The sequence below is a fragment of the Rhinolophus sinicus genome, linkage group LG07 (assembly GCF_036562045.2).
Source record: "Rhinolophus sinicus isolate RSC01 linkage group LG07, ASM3656204v1, whole genome shotgun sequence".
Taxonomy (NCBI): Eukaryota; Metazoa; Chordata; class Mammalia; order Chiroptera; family Rhinolophidae; genus Rhinolophus; species Rhinolophus sinicus.
The window spans coordinates 38,955,354-38,975,825 of record NC_133757.1 but is presented as its reverse complement, the minus strand read 5'-3'; the positions used below and the strand labels follow the sequence as shown (position 1 = coordinate 38,975,825).

Genomic DNA, 20,472 nt, shown 5'->3' with positions numbered 1-20,472 from the left:
AGCTCTGCTCTCTCTCCTGAGCATACCACTAAACATCTTCCCCTTGACTTCAAAACATTTTTCTCCAAAACAACTCTCCTCCTCGATATTACTGTGTCAGTCCTTTTCATATGCAAACCTTCTAGTCATCCTAAATTCTTTCGTGTTCTTCTTTATTCCACTAGATCAAAATTTTTCATTACCACTTCCTTATGTCTGTCCCTTTATCTTCCCTGTCTCATACCTTCCCGAAGTTCCCAGGCCTTCTTCACCTTATAAGTCCTTCGTGTTCTGGTGGCTTCCCCTGGCCATCACAGCATTAAGTTACCTGACCCCATTCTGGTCCATTGTGCTTATACCTACTTTATCGTCAGTTGTACCATCTGGACCTACCCCAAAAAGTACCTCCACTCACAGTCAGCAGTGAACAGAATCCACGGTCTTATCGTGCCCCACACGGGCCAAATGGTGCCGAGTTTAATATTAAATAAAAGTTTTTACAATGACGATGTGTGGATCCCACTACCTGTCCCAGCAGGCCAATAGAATGGGAGTTCATGAGTACCTTTCGAAGGACTTTCATCACCTCAAAGGGCCGCAAAACCACAAATTGGAAGCAGAGCTCACGTGAGGAGGGAAGGAAATGCACATCAGAACCAAAATGGCAAATTCTTGTGGCTGACACATGAAATGGTTCTTGAGCCACAAAGAGAACCAGCAGCTCCTGAATCAACCAGGTGCTCGGATTCTCTTTTTTATCCTCTTCTGACAAGCAAAACACATATTTTTGCATCAGAAATGCAAGTGCAGTTTGCCCTGATAATTCTTTATTGGTAGCAAACCTCAACCAGCCACAGCCTATCACTTCCTGACAATTTTCCATTTCATGTCGAAGGAATAACAGTATTTCTAATATTGAAGAACTACCCTGTTGCATAAGAACTTAACACCATCATCATCTCAAGAAAAAAAAATCTCCACCAGAGAACATTTTTACTCTAAAACGCAAAAAAAAAAAAAAAAAAAATTATATATATTTATAGATATATGTATATATCTATACACACACACACATACACACACAAACCAACAAATAGAATCTTTTCCTAACCTACAAATCCAGAAAGTAGCATCCCAAAATAAAAGTTACAATCATTCGACTCTAAATTGAGAAGACTTGCCAACAATGCTATAGAATTGTGTGTGGTTTATCCAAGCAAGACATGGCCCTTCACGCTAAAACAGTAACAGCCTTGCACAAGCCTTCCCTCAACCTCAAAGATGCAAGCATTGGCATGGAAGGGGCTCTCTGAAGAATCAAATAATCTCTCATATTTGTTCAATGCTTTTCAATTTCAACTGATTTGAATTTGTTCTATTTCAACTGATTTTAACACCAATTCTATTAGGAATTGTCCACATTTTGTAAAACTAAAAGAACTCAGGTTCTGCTGCCAAATGACTTGCCCAGGATTTCATAGTTACTGACTGCACTTGGTCTCGAACCCACATTTCATGGCTCCTAGGTTAGTGTTTTTAGTGTTTTTTATAATATTGACATCTCTTAATTTGTTTCATTCACTGACTGATTCAAGACAATGTCATGGCATGAATCGGGGTTGGAAGAAGAAAGGAGGAGGAGACAGTGATGTATGAAAGAATACCAACTCTAATCATCTCTGGACCATCCAAATATTAAAACTCAGACTCCTTACGAACCTCTAAAGCATCTTTTTTGTGCATTGGGAGGGTGGAAAACAGCACTATCTCTTATTGCTTTGATCTGTTTTAAGTAACAATATTTAATCTACTGTGTTTTCCATTAAAAAAGAAGGACATGAGATTTTTATTTTTCTTCAAAGAACATCTGGATTTTAAAAAGATGTGAACTGTCAGTATAGTGAGAAAAAGAAAGGTGAATTGAATTTCTTCCCAAGCTTCAACCATGAGATAGTATATGACTCGGACAAATCATTTAAATTCTCTAGGTCTTGTTTTCCTCAGTCATATGCTGAACTAAGAAATATCTAAGGTCCCTTTCAATCCTACAGCATCATGATTCTAAGGAATTACTTAGCCCCAACCATGCACACAGAGCAATGTGTTAGGCCCCCAAATTCTTGAGTCTCTCAACTCGAGAGTTCAGAAACTAGTTGAACCATTAGCATATCATCTCAAAAAAACAGAATAATATTATAAGAAAATCAACGTTTTAATAAAATCCAAACGAAGTGAGGTGAATATGGCACTGTAACGTATACAGAAATGAAAACTGTCAATGTAGGCTGGGCCAGTCCAGAATATCCCACAAAACCATGAGACTTTTAGCAACACACATCTGGAGAGGATCAGAGATCAAAACGAGATAAAACTTTCTAGGTGGGTATTTTTATCTGTAGCCTTCAGACTTAGGAATAATCATGGCTTGGGGATACCACTGGTTGATGCCAGGGGGATTGGTTTGAGGAGTAATGGGAGACAAAGTTAATAAGCAGGAAGGAACTGAAGTGTAATGAACACTCAAAGGCGGGCATGTAGCTTCATCTAGGAGGCAATGGAAAGGTGTGAAAGAAATTCTGAGCATGGATATAAAATGGTAACAGTTGTATTTTAGGAAAGAATCATGTACTCTGAAGTGATATATACACTCTCATCCCTATCATGAGGCTCACTGAAGAAATACACTTTTAAGCTTCCTTTGTAGAACGATCTACATCTAGTCCGAACACAGATCTTGGTCGGTGAAAAAAAAAAAAAAGGAAATGATTCACTGATTGTTTAATTCTATAAACTAGATTTTCACCAAGGGTGGAAAAAAAGATGTAATCAAGTAATATTGGAAAGGGCCACATATTACATATTCCTCTAACAAATTCACAAAATGCAAATAATTAGCACATTAAAGTCAGTACGCAGTTTTGTGGGAAAGAACCCTTTGTAACTGTACGTGACAGCACTCCTCATCTTATCATGGAACTGTCTAAAATAGGATAGTTATTAACATAATGCAGAACTAGTGTTTCACAGTATATATATACCCTCTTGTAAATTATACCATGAAACATTTAGCCCTAAGGGAATGAAACTCAACAGAAAGTGGAATCCACTAGTAAAATACATACACACAAAATGCATTCAATTCCTTTCCTTTTATCAGCATTAGAGACCAACATGAACTTACAATTTCTCTTTGCACTTTCCCATACTCCCATACTCCACATCAGTAAAAACAAAACAAAACAAACACCTAATGCCGAAGCTTTACTTCCAAGACAATTAAATCAGAATCTCTAGTTTGGGAATCAATAATTTTTAAAAGATCTTCAGGCAAACCTACAAGGAAGAGGGTTAGGAACACTGCTGTAGACTTAAGAGTTTATTATCACTAAAATGGTTAGTGGTAGAGTTGTGGAAATGGGAAAGGAAACAGGAATTCCAGTTAATAATTCAGCTAGAAAATCCACCCCTGAAAAACTGAAAATCTTGGCTATATTTATTCTGCATATGATACCAGATCTCAAATATTCTTGGCCTTCCCTTCTCTGTACTTATTTATCATTACAAACTGGTGGTTTAATGCTAATTATTAGAGTACGCTCAATTGATAGCCAACAACTTCTTTAAAGGGAATCTTTAATTTTATACAAATAGAACCAAATTTTCTATTATTTACCAAATTTCAATCATTAGTACCTATATCTCAGTAGTTTTAAATTTGATTTCCATAAAACACAGCCAGAAGTAAACTGCGAAGCCAAAACTTTCAACTGTTTTCCTGGAAAAGACACGTTTTAAAACTGCATATTATAATAGGTTCAGGACTTAGTTACATGATGCTATTTCTTTTATAGCCATCATTCCAAGCTTGGAAATTTTATCATGCAAAATGCAATAAAGGTATTACAATAGTTAAAAACTCACATATCAAAGCAGAGTTAAAAGTTAATCTTCCTGGGATGCATTTATCATCCAAGAAAAGTAGGGGGAAGAAAAAAGTAATAATACATTCCCAAACCTAGCACTCATAAAGAAGTCAGAAATTGCAAAACAAACTACATTGAAAATTGTTTGGTTACCCTGGCTATCACTTTTAATTTTCATCATCTTTGAGTAGACAATGACTACAAACAATATGATCTCCTAAATTTAATCTGGATTTCAAATCCTTTTACTCATCCTCTCAGCCTTTCACTTGAATCTGTGAATAATTTGCTCAGATGAAATGATATAATAGTATATACCACTTTTAATTCAGTTGTTTCCAGGGCCATATGACAGAGAAACAATCTCCCCTGTCCCTTATTTTGCCTTTGCAAAGGCCCACACTGGTTCTTTCTGCCAGGAATGCCCTTCCATCTTGCCTCCATTAAGATATTTAGGTCATGAAATCACAGGTCTGGAAGATAGCTTAACCTAATCTCCACTCTGCCGTCTCTTCAGAAGCTCTCCCACAAAGCCTTACCTACCAGTTATACTCTTTTACCCTGTCCTGGCAATCCCTACTCAAACACCTTCTCCTGAGGGCAGCCTTCCTTGATTCCTCTGAGTAGAACAAACTACTCCTTCTGTTTCCTCTACTATATGCTCTTGTCCGACTGGGTGGCACTTATGCGCCACCTCTCTGGAGTGTGACCCTCTTGAAAACAAGGGCCATACAACCACCTTTTCTCCTCATCAGTCCTGCATCTGGCACAGTGTCAAGCTGACAGAGAGGACAGTACATGTCTCATGAATGGCTTCCTTAGTATCTTTGTCAAGTCTGTACATAATTATTCACTCTAGCCCTTTTAGAAACATCTTTCCCATTCAGCCTGAAAGCTCTTTGAAAGTAGAAAGTATGTCTTCTTTAGTATCCCCATGGAACCTATGATACAACAGGAGTTTCTAGATTCACAGATCATGAGATAGCTCACCATATGTTTAATTTCTCAGAGGCATACTAACGTGAAGTGATATTCAAATGAGAAGAAACACATATCCACATTCCAATTAAGTACTGAAAAATACTATTTCCTTAATTTTGTTAATACCTCCCTCTCAATGTACTAGTAGAAGCCAAGAAAAACTTAAGCTTGCCAAACCTACCAACCTAGGGAATATGCCACGGAGCTTCTCAAACAGCACCTCCTGTTGACTTACACATGAATTTGGACCATTGTCTTAGAAAATCCCATTTTTCTAATCCCTGTTATTAGAAAAACATAACAGGAAGAAGTTCTATTTAAGAAAACAACTCCAAACTGACTCAGTTTAAAGTTTTCTTATTCACAGGAGATTCAGGTTTCCTGGTAACTCCAGAGTAAACAGGCACATGGGAACTAAAGCTGGATATTTTTTTCCCCCTCAAAAAGGTAATTGATGGTGAACTCAAGAAAGAAAACCAAGAAGGAAACAAAAGCCTCTGTATTTTTGCCTGCAATTGGTGTCATCCCTGGCTAAATTCCTTCATTCCCCACCTATCATCACTTTAACCAGTAAGAAGCAGAAAATTTGGATGACTGAATGATAATACAGTGTGACAAAAAGTACTAAAAGTGGTTTGCTAAGGAAGGAAAGACATACTTAAATACTCTCCTAGACCATTTTGATTCACCAAGAAGAAAAAAATAGGTAATGAAATCTATTTTTCCACCACTTAAAATGCCAAAAGGCAGTTCCTTTTAAGAAGACATTTACATCCAAAGAAATTTTAAAAACTTCAAAAGAACTAGTTTGAGACGAGCCACAACTGCTAAAGATACAAAATGAGAGAGTAACAGTCAGGATATTTAATAGTTTAATTCAAGGATCATGTTACTTAAACAGGCATAGAGTAATAAAGTGTTCTCCTTAACTATTAAGAAAAACAGAAAATGTTTTATACTGTACTAACCCTCCTGCATGGTGGCTGACTACACACTTCCCATGAAAATATAATATTGACTAAAACAATATTAGTATCAGTGGCCACAGAAAAGGAGGAAATCATAATATGTACAATAAAAGCCCACAACAAAATATTTTTTGGAAAATAAGGACAGTGCATGCTTTTTCCACCTAAGATATTAATAGCAATGACCCTATTATTCCTTGAATAATACTGGCAACTGACTAGCAAAAAGAAACACACCCTGAATAAGAATACTATTCTTGAGTGTTTATCATACACTGGAATAGTGTGTTTTCATGTTTTAAAACACCTGGTGGTCTGCTGCTGTATACATATTTTGGGAAAATGTCTTATGTCTCATCTAAAGAGCACTACTCCTTTACAGATATAACTTAAATTGAGCCACTCATTGAGGGGTTAAAGTACTCAACACACATATACACGAATTTTGAGAAAGTGTGAAAGCGTGAGCCTCTTGAAGAAAGGATGATTATGCAACTAATCAAGTAATGGAACGCCTTTTGTGTGTTTCAGTCTGATTCTTAATTACAAAGCCTCACAGCGTTTCTCAACTACATCAGGAAAAGGGGAGACAACAAGTAAGAATGCCTGTCAGTCAAAACATGAGAAGCATCACAAACTTCCAGCTCCACTAGGAGTATCCCTCACTTCTTGTATATCTGCTCTCTCTGTGTGTTTTACTCCACACTTCCTTCCATGGATGGGTTTCTTCTGCTTACTTACAGCTTCTCCCTAGTAACTCCAGCTTGACCATGGCCAACATTATCACTCCTGGCTTCTCTCCTGCCCCATTCTGCCACATGACCCTTCCCATCCCATTCCCACTACCTTGCTTTCCAATTTATCAGAGACAAATCTCACTCAGGGAGTTTGCAGAGCCAGTCTCACAAGTCATGGCCAGTGTCCACAGAAGGTGCATCCCTGGGTCTAGTGCCTATTTCTAGGCCCATCAGCTGTAGCTGATGAACTGGGAATCAAAGTTAGAACGTCCAAAGCATGCCTAGCTCCTCTCCTTTTTCATGGTACGGTGTGTGGGAAGGCAGGCACATAATCACATAAACCACAAAGCACATAAATTTAACAGCACTATTCAGAGACAAAAGCAAGTTAAGAGTTGAATTAGCCAAAGGACAAATTCTAAAGCAATCTATTTTGTCTAAATAAAATGAAAAATACTAAACATATCAAGCAAAAGGCTGTTCTTTAAAAAACAAAGAGAGTCCCAAAATTAAAGAAAGGATTGATTCATGAGATGACAACAAATCATTATTGTAAGCCTTGTAGGTAGAATAAAATAGGAAAATATCACACACAAATTTCAGAACGTCCAACCTTAATGTGATTTTGAAACCTTGACTGCTTAAACCAGATATAAGGGACTACAAAACCCATGCCATTTTTTGCTGCATTAATGTGTCTCCAGCCTTCTGATTGTCCCTCCAAGGCACCACAATGACCCCGACTCACAGCCCTTCTTAACAAAACTTGTAGCTTCAGACCGAACTTCTCTCATATGGGATCCCAGCCCACCCAAGAGGGCACAGTAACTACTGATATAAAGAAAATAATTTATGTTTTATTAACAACTGTCAAAGTCAGAAAGGCACACTCCAAGTCTTGGCCACCACTAACTAGCTGTCTAACCTTAAAAAAAAAAATCATTTTAAGACTATTCAGATTGCTGTCTAAAATAAAAAGGTAATACCACCACATCCAGCTTTAAAATGTACTGATTCTTCTGTGAACCCATTTTAAATCAATAAAGCTTAAATCTCTTTACTAAATGTCATAGCGTTCACTTGAGTCACACTAAAAGGCACAGACCCCATCTTTTTCTGGACTATCATCCTGCAGCTGAGTCCTTATCCCTAGGTAACCTTATGAAGCCCACAATGAACATAGAAAATCATACAGGAGTTCTGACTACTAAGTCACAGAACCAGGTAAAATCCTTGAGAGGGATGCTCTCCACACTTTCACGTTCTGGGAACCATGACTACCACATGGTCCACAAACCAAGTATCAGGTCAAGAGCTTAGAATGAAAGACAGAACATGTGAGCTTTATCTAAGTGGCCCTTTACCTGCCCATCTGAAATCAAGTATCCTTATTTTACATTATTACTTAGCAATGACATTGGAGTTGGGTGAAGAATGGCAAGAAATACCCATTGTTCATGTCTGTGACCAATTCAGTACCTGAAAATTATATAATCTTTGGCTACTTCTGAATCACATCCAATTGTGGATATTACAGCCTCACTATCTATAACTGTATTGGTCAGGCTATATCCAAAACATGGTACCCAGATACCATTGCCACATTTAAAATAGGACATTGATCTTGCTCCTGAAAGGGAACAGAATGGTGAGGAGTCTGAAAAGTAAGTCATATGAAAATAAGAAACTAAAATATCTATAGTCTGAAGAAAAGAAGGCACAGATATAATGTAAAAACCATCTTCAAGTTGTTCTATAACTCCAAATGGCAAAACAAAGGCAAATGGACGAAAGAAAAGGGAAACTTTCTAAAAGTTATCACTGATTAAAAATGACTTATCTTGTATACCTGTGAGACCTGTTTTGTCTTTATACCTGTTGTAGGTGATACAGAAGAAACCTTAGTACTGGAGGAGAAGCAGGACCAGGTAACCTCTTAGACTTCTTTCAACAAAATGTTTATGTTCTGTAAATTAGCAACAATTTATGAATCCACAGGCAACTTCAACCTGTTTTAGCCTTTATGATCTGCTTTTCTCCATGAGGTGGTTTCAAAAGTAATAAGAGGTTCATTGTAGGAAAGTGTAGAGAAAGAATAAAAATCAACCATAATCCCATCACTTAGTCAACATTTCTTTTGGCATAATTCCTGCCCCATGTTTCTAGGCATAAATATATATAACAAAATTTGGATCAAGCTGTTCATAGCCCTTTTGTCCTCATTTTTTGCACTGACATGATTATCATTTTCTAAATCATTAAGTATTTATAAAAGAGCATGATTTTTAATCCTTACATAGTAATCCGAAGTTTGGATATACCGTATTTCAAACATTACTGTAAGCACTCAGGTTATTTTTAATTTATTTTATTTGCATTTAAATTACAAATATTCCAATGACTGTCCTTATACAGTGATCTTCAGACACATCTCTGTTAATGTTCTATGTATCTACAAGACTAAATTTGTCTTATGCCTCCTTATACATAAAAACAATTTGAATCACATGACAATCGAAGGACGTACTTAAGTATACACCAATAGACTACCAAAGCAAGCACAGTTCCTGTGATTGGAACTAATCATCAAACTTTATCCTTCCTCAAAAATAGTTAATCTACCTTAAAAACTTGCTTCTGATCCACATAGAAATGTTTAAATTTGCATATTATCAGTTTATCAGTGTAATTTGGGTTTATCTGTGTAATGTGAAAATTGTTCTGAAATCTTCCTGTCAACCATGAATAAGGAAGTTTGCATCTCAATATTGTTCAATTAAGACATATCCCAACAACTACAGAAACTAAGGAATTTAACCCATTCAGGGAGAGCATTTTACAAAACAACAAACAAGCCTTTTAAAACTAAGACCAATAAATTATTTAACCGGACCTTCCCATGGGCCTTCTGTCCCAGGTACACTCCATGTCATTATTTAATTCACAATCCTGCCTTGCAACCCTTCATCAAAGATCTATTTCCATGAATTCCATTTGATTTTCCCATAATCCAATGCTTTGAGTTTGGTTTCAAGAAGAAAGATGAACATTTTAACCATGAACAACTAAACTTGCACCGGATATTGATTTTAAATGATTGTTCACTTTTAAAAATTGTAGTAGCAATTAGGATATATTCACTACCATCAAACACACTTTTTAAAGGAAACTCAATGCCATCTCCTACTTCCATGGTTGCAGAAAGAAGAATAAAACAGCAAATGTGGTTTCCACAAAGCACTGGTGTGAAATGACTGCCAAGATAAAAGCCGAGTATATAACATTATGATCAAACTCTACAGGTTACTGTACTACATGCTTGAGAATATGGTCTGACACCCAGGCTTCTTCTCATGTTCAAATGAACACAAAGACAGAACTTAGAAGACTAAAGAACGGATGATGAGCAAATCACTTAGTCTTTTTCTTAATCCTCTCACTAAGCCTTATTTGCTAGACTCTTGATAGATGATGGAGCAAATTATAAGATATAAAAATAGGATTCATTCTTACCTTTCTAAAAGATGACCAGACAACCCATTTTGGGGGACTTTCTTCTAAGTGTTATGCATGTTCAATTATCCCAATTCAGTCAGTAGCAGAGTGATGATCACAGATTGTCTCACTGAAACTTATTCTCAGAAACATAAGGGAATAAGAACTCAGTGTTCCTGAACGTCAGCTTCAAGGCCTAACTGCCCATTAGTGATGACATCCACCAGTGATAATCTTTGCTTAAGTTTGGAACCAACACTGTAATTCTGCACAGCCTTCTCAGTGCATCTTCTGAACCATGACATCAAATACACTTCACTGTACAGATCCCCATGTGTAACATTTGAATTGTCAGTCATGTGGATATACTCATTATGGAAACAAATACTAACATTAAAACCTTAAAATATCTTAATTTTATTGAAATCAAATTTAGCTTAAAATGTTTATGCAAAAAGACTCAGTATTAGAGAAACTATATCATGGGCTAGAGTTAATTGAATTCATTTTTAAATAACTAAGTCAAAACTTATTTCTATTATCAAAATATGATCTATTCAACATATACAAAATAATGGCTACTGGAGAAAGTAGAAGCAATTTTATTTCAAGATTTCTGCCTTCCCCTGCATTAGAAAGATTCAAGCAGTCCCCATCTAAGACCACTTAATGCATTCATTTTGAGGTAGAAGGAGCCAAATATTCCTCCCAGCCATTTTCCCCAGAAGACAATACTTGCTACTTTCCAGTCTCAAAGTGACAGAAGTAATTTGTTTGCCAAAGAATGAGGAGTTTGAAGATAATAAAAATATACCACATACACCACCAAACAGTATCTTATTTTTATCAGTCTTACTGTTAGCCCTTGTGAAAGCCATAGTTTAAAGGTCAGTGTTCCAAACTGACATTTAATTTTAAAACTATAAAATATCCCTACATTTAAAATATGCGCTGTGTACTTTGTGAAGAAAGAATGTATAGAACCCAATGCAATAGAAAACTTGGCTTTCATCAATTATGATGCTGACTAGATTTTGCTTTTCTTCAGCCATTGGGAGTTAAGATTCCTAAAGCATTTTTGCTTTGATGAGTCACATCTGTAATACAATCACTATACCCATCCCCACCTAAAACACTGCAACACATTTTCCCCTCCAAGATCTGGCCATAGTCATTTCACAAGGAAAAAAAAGAACTGATTAAAAGGAAACAGGACAGACAGTGAGTAAGCCATGAACAACTGCCCAAAGAACTGTAAAACTCCAAGCAGATCATTTCCATGTGTTTCAATTAAAGTTGCCATGGTGGACAAAGAACTAGGGAGAATATTGATAAAGTTGTATCCATTTCTTCCTTTTGTCACCATAGTTAGAACCAAAGGATAAAAAATACAATTACTGGGGAACTTGCAAAGTTTTAGCACATAAAAACATTTGGGATGTAGCCAATGCAAATGGTCTAATTTGTAGTCCCATCAGCTAATAAAAGAATATTCAAAAACTTTATGTGTATTTTTAACATATACTGAAAAAAGAACTAAAGGTATATAAACAGTAGCTGTCTTTCCAAGGCAGGATAACAAATCAGATTTTTTTCACTTTCCTGCATATCAATTATGTATTTGTTCTAAACAATTTAGAAATGACTTGTAAAAAAAAAAAATAGATTTTATATAAATGACTAAGCAGTTAAAAATCTACAAATCAAATTGAGCATTAAAAATGTAATAAATAACATTCAGTTTTAGCAAATTTTTCTGGTTATACCATGTTTCCCTGAAATTAAGACCTAGCCGGACAATCAATCATCTCTAATGCATCTTTTGGAGCTAAAATTAATATAAGACCTGGTATTATATTATATTATAATTATATTATATTACAATTGTATTATAGTTATAGTTGTATTATATTATATTATATTATACTATATTATATTATATTGTAATTACATTATACCTGGTCTTATAGTAAGGTATAGGTCCGGCTAGGTCTCATTTTCAGGAAAACATGGTAGTAAATTTTTCTATAGAATCATTTCTTCCATTAAAAGGTGTTATAGGTTGAACTGTATTTCCCAAATTTATATGTGGAAATCCTAACCTCAGGACCTCAGAATGTGACCTATTTGGAAATAGGTCATCGCAGATGTAATTAGTAAGATGTGCGTGTTAGGGTAAGCCCTCATCCAATATGACTGCTGTCCTTATAACAAAGGAAATTTGGACAGAGAGAGACACACACAGGGAGAACTCCATCTGAAGGCAAAGATCAGGATGACACTTCTACAGGCCAAGGAACACCAAACATGGCCAGCAAACCTCCAGAAGCTAGGAGAAAGGCTCTGGAACATACTCTCTCTAACCCTGTCAATGACCTGATCTTGGACTTCTAGCTTCCAAAACTGTGAGACAACCAATTTTTGTTGTTTAAGGCACCCAGTTTGTTGATCATTTGTACAGTAGCCCTAACAAAGTAACACAAACGGTTTCAAAACATAGCCCATCAAAACATTACTTTGACCACATACATTTTTCCCCATAAATCTGTCTTTTTTACTAGACAGTGCTGGCAAAATCAGTACTTCCTCTATATGTTCCTCCTCTTCTCCAACCCCCATTACTGCAGTTACAGAGACCACATAAATAAGTTTTCTCCAAGGGATGTGAGAAGTGACATATGCCATACCGGCCTGGGCCTTAAGATCCTGGCACGCTTCCTCCATACTCTCTTCCTTTTTCACCAGCTCATATTTTGGACATGGTGGTGACCACCTTCAACCACATAGATGAGGTTCATGCCTTGGAAAAGCAGAGCTACTTAAAAGGAATCTGGGTCTCTTACCGACAGCATGGAACAATGCCACCCACCAAGCAGGAATACTCTCCTTAGAATGTTACACAAAAGTAAAATAGGTAACTCTATTCCTTAAGCCACTATAATATTGGGTTTCTCTGTTATTATAGGTTAGCCTTTTGCCCTAATTGAGTGTCAGGGGAAATTAAATGTTTCAAACACATGCACTAAAGCAGTGTATAGAAAATCAGGTAGATCTCTGAAAGAAAAAAATAACTGCGTCTCTATGGGAGATGTTTATGTGTACATATCATAAACTGAATGATATTATTACAGCTTCAAATTTGAGACAATATATTTGGTGATCTTAGCAGTTGTTAAACTACAATTTAAAACCTTTCTGGAAATCTACCAATTCTTATTCTTAAAGATATTTTTAAATTTACTTTCTTTTTTTTTCAATTTCAAATTTTTTTAATGAGAATAATTACTTTAACTGAGGTTAATCATATTGGTATGATTTTACATATATTTTAATGGTACAAAAAAAAGTAACGTACGAAAAGTCTCACACTCCTCTAATCCCCTCCTTAGGGAGAGCCAGTATGAAGCTAGGAAGGTATCCTTCTAGGCTTAGATGTTTTTTAAAATAATAGCGTAGTCAAATTTCAAACTCAGCTCAAGTGGTTCTAATTTTAGTTTGTGATACACACCTAGAGTCAAAACCAAAACACATTCTAATAAGCATATAGAGCCTTTGTATATTAGCATTACTCTGGGAGAAGAAAAGTATTTATTCAAAGATGCTAATGACCACCAATGTGGACTGTTTCTTGTTCTTATTTCCCAAAATGTCATTATGTGAAATTGGAATACATGTGACTAGAACAAAGTTCCCAGAGGACAATTTCAATACTTCTCCATTACTTCATTCTACTGTAGATGAACCATAATGTCTACTTCTGTCTGGTCAAAATACTGAAAATTACTCTTCTGGAATTTGGGATGTGTGCCTTTTATTAAGTTACAGGTTATTTTCCAGGGTAAGTATCCAAATCCTATATGGACACTTGTCTATCGGGAAGACACTTTCTAATGAACTAAAGAAGAAAATGAGGAGATAAAAACGATTTAGTTATTCAGAAACCTCATTAACCTGTAATCAATAATAGATTCTACATTTCCAACTCATAGTTTGTGGGACGCACACATGTTCCTGGATTCAAACATGTGTTTCCATTTAAACTGCTGGAATGTATATATGGCTCCACAAAGAGTGATAAATATTAGCAAATCTTCTAAGAATGAAGGTCCTTTATGACCACATACACTGTGTTTTGATTCAGCTTTTAAAATGTCTGAGTCATACAAAGCTGAACAGTCTGCTTTTTAAATCTATCTGCAAGTTAAAGAAGAACAATAAAATTTTGAAAAAAATTCTCCCACAGCTAGCATCTATTTGTCCCATCAAAGCCAACCTGAAGCAAATCTGAGATTTCTGCTCTTTGCCTTCTCTTTCCTTCCCCGTGTGGCAACCCTGCCCCAGCTAACGGCAGGGCATTCTGAAATGCCCAAGTATTAAGGACAAGTTGGATATTAACCAATGTCAGATATTGCCAAGCAAAGAGCTTCAGGCATAGTACATAAATTTCAACAGCATGACCCTAAAGTAGAAACGGGAAGCTGTGGTCTGGCACATGCTGTTTGGCCGGCACAGCATTTTTAAATTTAAATCCCTTTAGAAAAGCCCCCACCCCACACCCATTCAAAGAAGACACTTCATCATATAGCATACTGTATCTCATCTTGCACTATGAACCCCTCCTCTGTGCAGCATGCCAGCCAAATGTTTGAAGTGTGAATGCCACATAAATTCTTCCACCTCTGAGCCTTCTTATAGTCTGTGTCCATGCCTAGACAGCCTTCCAACTCACCCAAGCCTAGCTCTTTGCATGGCTAACTCCTTCTCTTCTGAAGATCTCACGAAGTCCTTTCCCATCTCCTCAAGTCCCAGCCAAGTGCTTAATCCTCTATGGCCCCAGGCTCTCCTGCTATTTCTGTGACTATATCACAAGACACCAGATTAATTCCTTTAGGGCAGAGATGATGCCTTGATCATTTTGGTCTCTCTAGTGTGTAGCACACAGCAGGTGGTAAATAAATATTTTCAGAATGAAGAAATGGCGATATAAGTATCAGCTCTGAAAATATTTGCTTTTAATACATTTGGCAGAGAGTGCAGATGAATGATGAAGTTGGCTCCCACCAAAAAAAAAAAAAAAAAAATCTCACAGAGGCCTGTAAAGGCCACATCTGGTTACACATAAGTGTTTTTCAAAGGCTTGGTGACCCTCCACAGCAATATTAACAATCATCCAATAATCATCCATAGTTGCTGCTTTATTTTCACTCTTCCCTTCCCCTAAGACACCCATATATTTGTTCCTACACACATGCTTTCTGGATCCCAACAAAGACACAAATACAATAATTCCAAATGAACAAAAGAGAGAAGAACATGAACTTAAATCAATTTCTTTGAAAGGATAGGCATTTTCCCTTATACTTAATTTAAGAAATACAGCTGACTAGATTTAATCAACTGCTCTTCATCATTTCTCATGTTCATTTTTTAATCAGCTCCACTCCTATTTCCCTTTGCTATAAATGACTAGTCAGACTGGCTTCACTGAAGGTCAGACCTCTCAGAGGACAGCCAGGGACAGAACGGACATTGTCACCAACTGTGAGCAAGTAAGTCTAAAGGTACATCTTTGGTTGATTATATTATCCCGCCCACAGTCATGCTTACCGGAAATGAGGAAAGCTGTGAGGGATTCCTCTCTACCTCCCAGGTCAGGTGTGTGTTTGGGGAAGAAGGAAATAGAGGGCAGCAGTAAAAGAAGATAATCAGAGTAGCCCTCCTTGCTTCCTTACCTCCAAGCAAAACCTTCATTAGATTGGCCCAGAAAGAACCTTCTTAGAATGGTTACATGCCAAACAGGATACCACCCTTTCCTTGTTCTGAGCATCTCAAGCTGTCTTATCAAAAACCTATTCTCTTCCACGTGGAAGGGGAGCTTTCAGGGGCTTCTACTGTAGCTACTGAGACAGCTGTATTTCTCCTTAATTATCACCAAAGCAGGAGTAAAAAGCAACTTACCTTTTGAAAAAAGTCTTCCCCACTTTTGCCTTTTCCTTCAGCAGCAGCTGTAAATAAAAATGTATACGTTTAAAATAGTTTCTTTTCAACCTATGTATTCAAAAATTTTCATGTATCAGGTACGAGAATAGAAAGGTAAACAAGATGTTACTCTTGTTCCCCCAAAGCACAGTGCCTGCTAATAGGCCTTGTCTGTGATGCAAAATTGATAATAAAACACTAATCCAATCAATTATACATCTTTAGATAATTTCACACTCCTTTTTCTGTCTGGAAGTCTCACAAATCTCTATTTGCACACATAGATGGAAGTAATCTCGTCCTTTCACAGTTAAGGAACTATATGAACAAATGCCACGACCAGTAAAATTAGCTGTAGTGCTCTAAGCACTTCCTATGTGTAATCAATCCCAGGCAGGAGGTTGCCTTTTCAACTGGGGGCTCATGGAACATGGCCTGCTGAGTTTTGTCAGTTTGAGGTTCTGCGATGACTATATAATCTACTTGGATTTCTGCTGGCATCATAGGCTACTTTAATTCACTCCTTCATTGGCTTATGAAGAGAAAAAAACTACATGAGAATTAAATAGTACTGGTAATGTCACAGACAACAATAAAACTTCATGTGCAATTAATTAAAAGGTCACTATAATTGAACAATTATATTTATATCTACACGGTAGCCTATAAATACAGAGCAAACCCAGTTCTCTATGTTCAAAATTTTTATAAACCTGTGAACTTATTTTTTTTTTTTTTAAATCTGTGGGGAGAGGTGGGAAATTTGACTAAAGGGAGAGAGGGGAGAAAGAGCCAATAGAATCTTGCTTGAAATAGCCTCAAATTTCATCTGTTGGAGGGCAAATACCAAACGGGTCTCAGATTCAAATGTAGAGTGGAACAGTGGTTAACTGGAGAAACCACCTCTCACCAGTACAAAGCAAGGAGCTGGAGCCAGAACTCCTGGAATTTGTTTAAATGATTAAAGACCCAAAAAGTATGGCAGATCATCTGTTATGTGAAGGATTCAAAACTCAAAGAAATTCTCTCTGCCCTCAAAAAAATAACAAGTATGATGAATTATTTTTTTCACCAACTTTAATTTCATAAATATAAGACACCTTCTGCAATTTTGTAAAAATGTGTATTTTTTTTATCAACATGTTTCCATCCAAAAAAAGAGAGCACAGAGTACATGTTTCTGTAATTACCACGGACAATTGGAGGAAATGTAGGAAAACAGTAACTAAAAGAAATTTAAAAAAAAACAAAACAACAACTGTATTCTGATGTGTGGTAGGCTAAATATTATAACAGCCTCCCCAAGGTGTTCACATCCTAATCCCTGGAATTTATCAATCTGTTACCTTACATGGCAAAAGAGATTTTGCAGATGTGATTAAATTAAGGGTCTTGGGATGGGAAGATTATCCTGAATTATCCAGGGGGGCCCCATGCAATCACAATGGGTCCTTATAGGAAGGAAGCAGCAGGAAGGTCAGAGTCACAGAAAGTGGCGTGACCATAAAAACAGAGAGAGAGAGAAGGGCATGTGACGGCATACGGAGAGGTTCGGAGAGGAGAAAGATACAGAAATGCTACACTGCTGGCTTTGAAGATGGAGGAAGGGGCCACAAGTCAAGGAATGTAGAAGACCTCTAGAAGCTGAAACAAAGCAAGGAAATGGGTTATCTTCTAGAGCTTCTGGAGGGAGCATGGCCCTGCCAACACCTTGATATAGCCCAGTGACACCCATTGTCCTCCATAAGATAAATTAGTGTTGCTGTAAGCCACTGTACTTGGGGTAATTTGTTACAGCAGCAGAAGAAAACTAGCGCCAGTACCATTTGAACTTTATGTTTTGCACAAAGGCCACACCATCAACAGCACGAGCTGAGTACACACATTGACGTAAGCATTTGAGGCACACATGTCCATAAAAAGATTATTCGCAGTTAACTCTACAAATTACTATTTTCACTCTCAATCTTGGAAATATATCAGTATTAAAGCTTTTAAAAAAAAAACAAACATAAAAAGCAAATTTAAACAAAAGCAAAAGCCCACTCTTTCAAATAAACTGGCAAATGTGGTTGATCTTAGCTAAAGGGGCCACCTAGGTAAGATAAAAAGACCGTGCCCAAACCTAACGACACAAACCTAATAACAAGTGCCTTGGAGAGACTTCAACTGAGCCATTTCTTGGGCTGTCTTTACCTCTAAAGCTAATATTAGTTTAAAAGGGTCCTAATCTATAACACAATTGCTTGGCAATGAAAACTGCATACAAAAACATGAAGATTTTTTAAAATTCTAGAGACGTCAAGGAAATTCTTCTTTGAAATCTTAAAAATCAAAGATATTTGCAAAGGTCTATCAAGCAAGGCAGATAATCACCCCCTTTCAACCACAGGGAATGCCTACACAACTCAGAATTCATCAGTTTAAATCTCATGATACAGCTACAATTTATTACAGAAACTTCCTTTAGGACACTTATTGTGCTCATGACAAACTCATTATGTCACAATCTTGAAATGCCCCTTCATTCCAAGTCTAAACAGGCTTCATACAATGGCCTTTCAATGCCTGGATGAGTAAAAAGGCGGGAATTTCCTTAGTTAGGCCCAAACCATAATTAACTATATTCCAGAAAAACTCTAAAATTCAACCAGAAACCTGCATCTTTTAGCAACCTTATGATTTGAGAGGGAACAGGACACAGAGAGCCAGAAATGACATGCTGTTTGGCAACAGAAATCTTTGTTCTTTTTCATTCCGAGCATTTATTTATGAGAACCTCCAAATTTGAGCCTGATTCTCCCCTAAATCCTGAGAAGTATCCATTTCCCAAGCCCACAAGCACCCTCGTAAAAGGCTCTGGTTAGATTCTTGGTTAGATCTTTGCCTTAGGTGCAAACCATGGTTAGTCCCGGTCACTGACACTTTGCAGGGAGTGTCCTTATCTAATTCCCAGGCTGCTGAGTCTGCTGCAGGACTTTTAATGGCCACACCCAAGCAAAGCAGTCAAAGCCATAGGAGCTAATCAAGGGAAAGTGACATTTCACAAGTATTCTCTCTCCCCACAAACAGGGATCCATCCATCTGTGATCAAATTTGAGAGCTCAATTCTCAAACTTGCTCTAAAATCCTCAGTTATCAAAATATAAATTCCCCTGAAGAAGTAAAAGATGTGAGGAGGGTGCTTGCAGAATATTTCTTTCCCATTATAAATTTAGGTATTTAACATGTTTATTTTACAGACCCAGAAAAGAACAAAGAGAAATTCACTTTCATTCCACAAATATTTAAGTCTTATACCAGTGAATCAGAATAGGACAGGACCTGCCCTCATTTACATACAACCTTAGCCCATATAGTCAAAGCCACCCAACTCGTAAGATAAAGCCAAAATTAAAATTCAGTTCTACTGACAACATTCCCAAAAATCTTTTCACAGTCACAACTCAATCCAAATTAAACTTAGAAATTTAATTTAGCTTTTCTCATTCTGGATCGTACACTAAAAAGTTCGTCATTTCACTGTTAACCCAACACTGGAGCTGGGCAGCTACTGTTAGGCCTGAAGAATAAAGGTGGCTTCTAGGGAGAGTTGGATTGCAAGAAATAATATGAGGTATGATAATATCTTGACTCAATGGCTTCCTTTTCATTATAGTTGGAGGGGGGAAATGTTGCCTGTGAAATGAGCCAACCCATTCTTGATGTCATGGAATTCCTTGACCTTTGAAGTCTGATTATATTCTGTGGTATAACAGTTCTATTGAGTCTTCGCATTCTTCTACACTGATACACACACCCTCATCTTTTTTATTCCACAGTAACATGAACACATAATGATTTAGCAGCCTTTTTCAAACTGTCTTTGTAATATAACTTTTGCTTGATGTTCCAAAATTTAATCATTTGATTGTAAAAACACTGGATTATTCTTGCCAATGAAAGCAATTGTCTTTGTGTTCATAACATAGAATAAATTACTTCAATACTACTGAAACATGGCTTCATGGGTTGTGCAGGTAAAGCATTTCATATTTTAAGCTGAACAACTCATTTTTTATGTTTATTATAATTTCGCTAGTGCTTTGCCATATTTTATTTCATATTTTTGCTTCACAAGAAATACGGGATGGCAAAAGCCACAGCCAAAAAAAACAGCAAAAGTTGAAACAGGTGTAAACTATTACAGTCCCCTAAACTACAGGGCAAGTCTAGTTAATTACTGAATTAAAGGGGGTGGGGGGGAAGCTCGTTTTTAAATTCTTCATAGGGCATATGGAAACTTGTTTAAATATCCTTTTCATTCTGAAATGCTTTTGCCTTATAACATCTTGTACTTTATGGATCCAATCTAAAAACACAAGGGTATTTCATATTTAAAACATAGTACAGAAAACCTTTAAACATTCC

The 20,472-nt window shown here is 36.7% G+C and overlaps 1 protein-coding gene across 3 annotated transcripts in view; it reads right to left on the bottom strand.

Annotated features, from left to right (window-relative positions):
* Positions 1-20,472, bottom strand: part of BICC1 (BicC family RNA binding protein 1) — a 249,144-nt gene that overhangs the window by 157,930 nt on the left and 70,742 nt on the right. For all 3 annotated transcript variants that reach the window (XM_019731836.2, XM_019731837.2, XM_019731835.2), the window contains exon 2: positions 16,042-16,088. In XM_019731836.2, the coding sequence (XP_019587395.2) occupies positions 16,042-16,088 (47 nt within the window). The remainder of the gene's footprint in view (positions 1-16,041; positions 16,089-20,472) is intronic.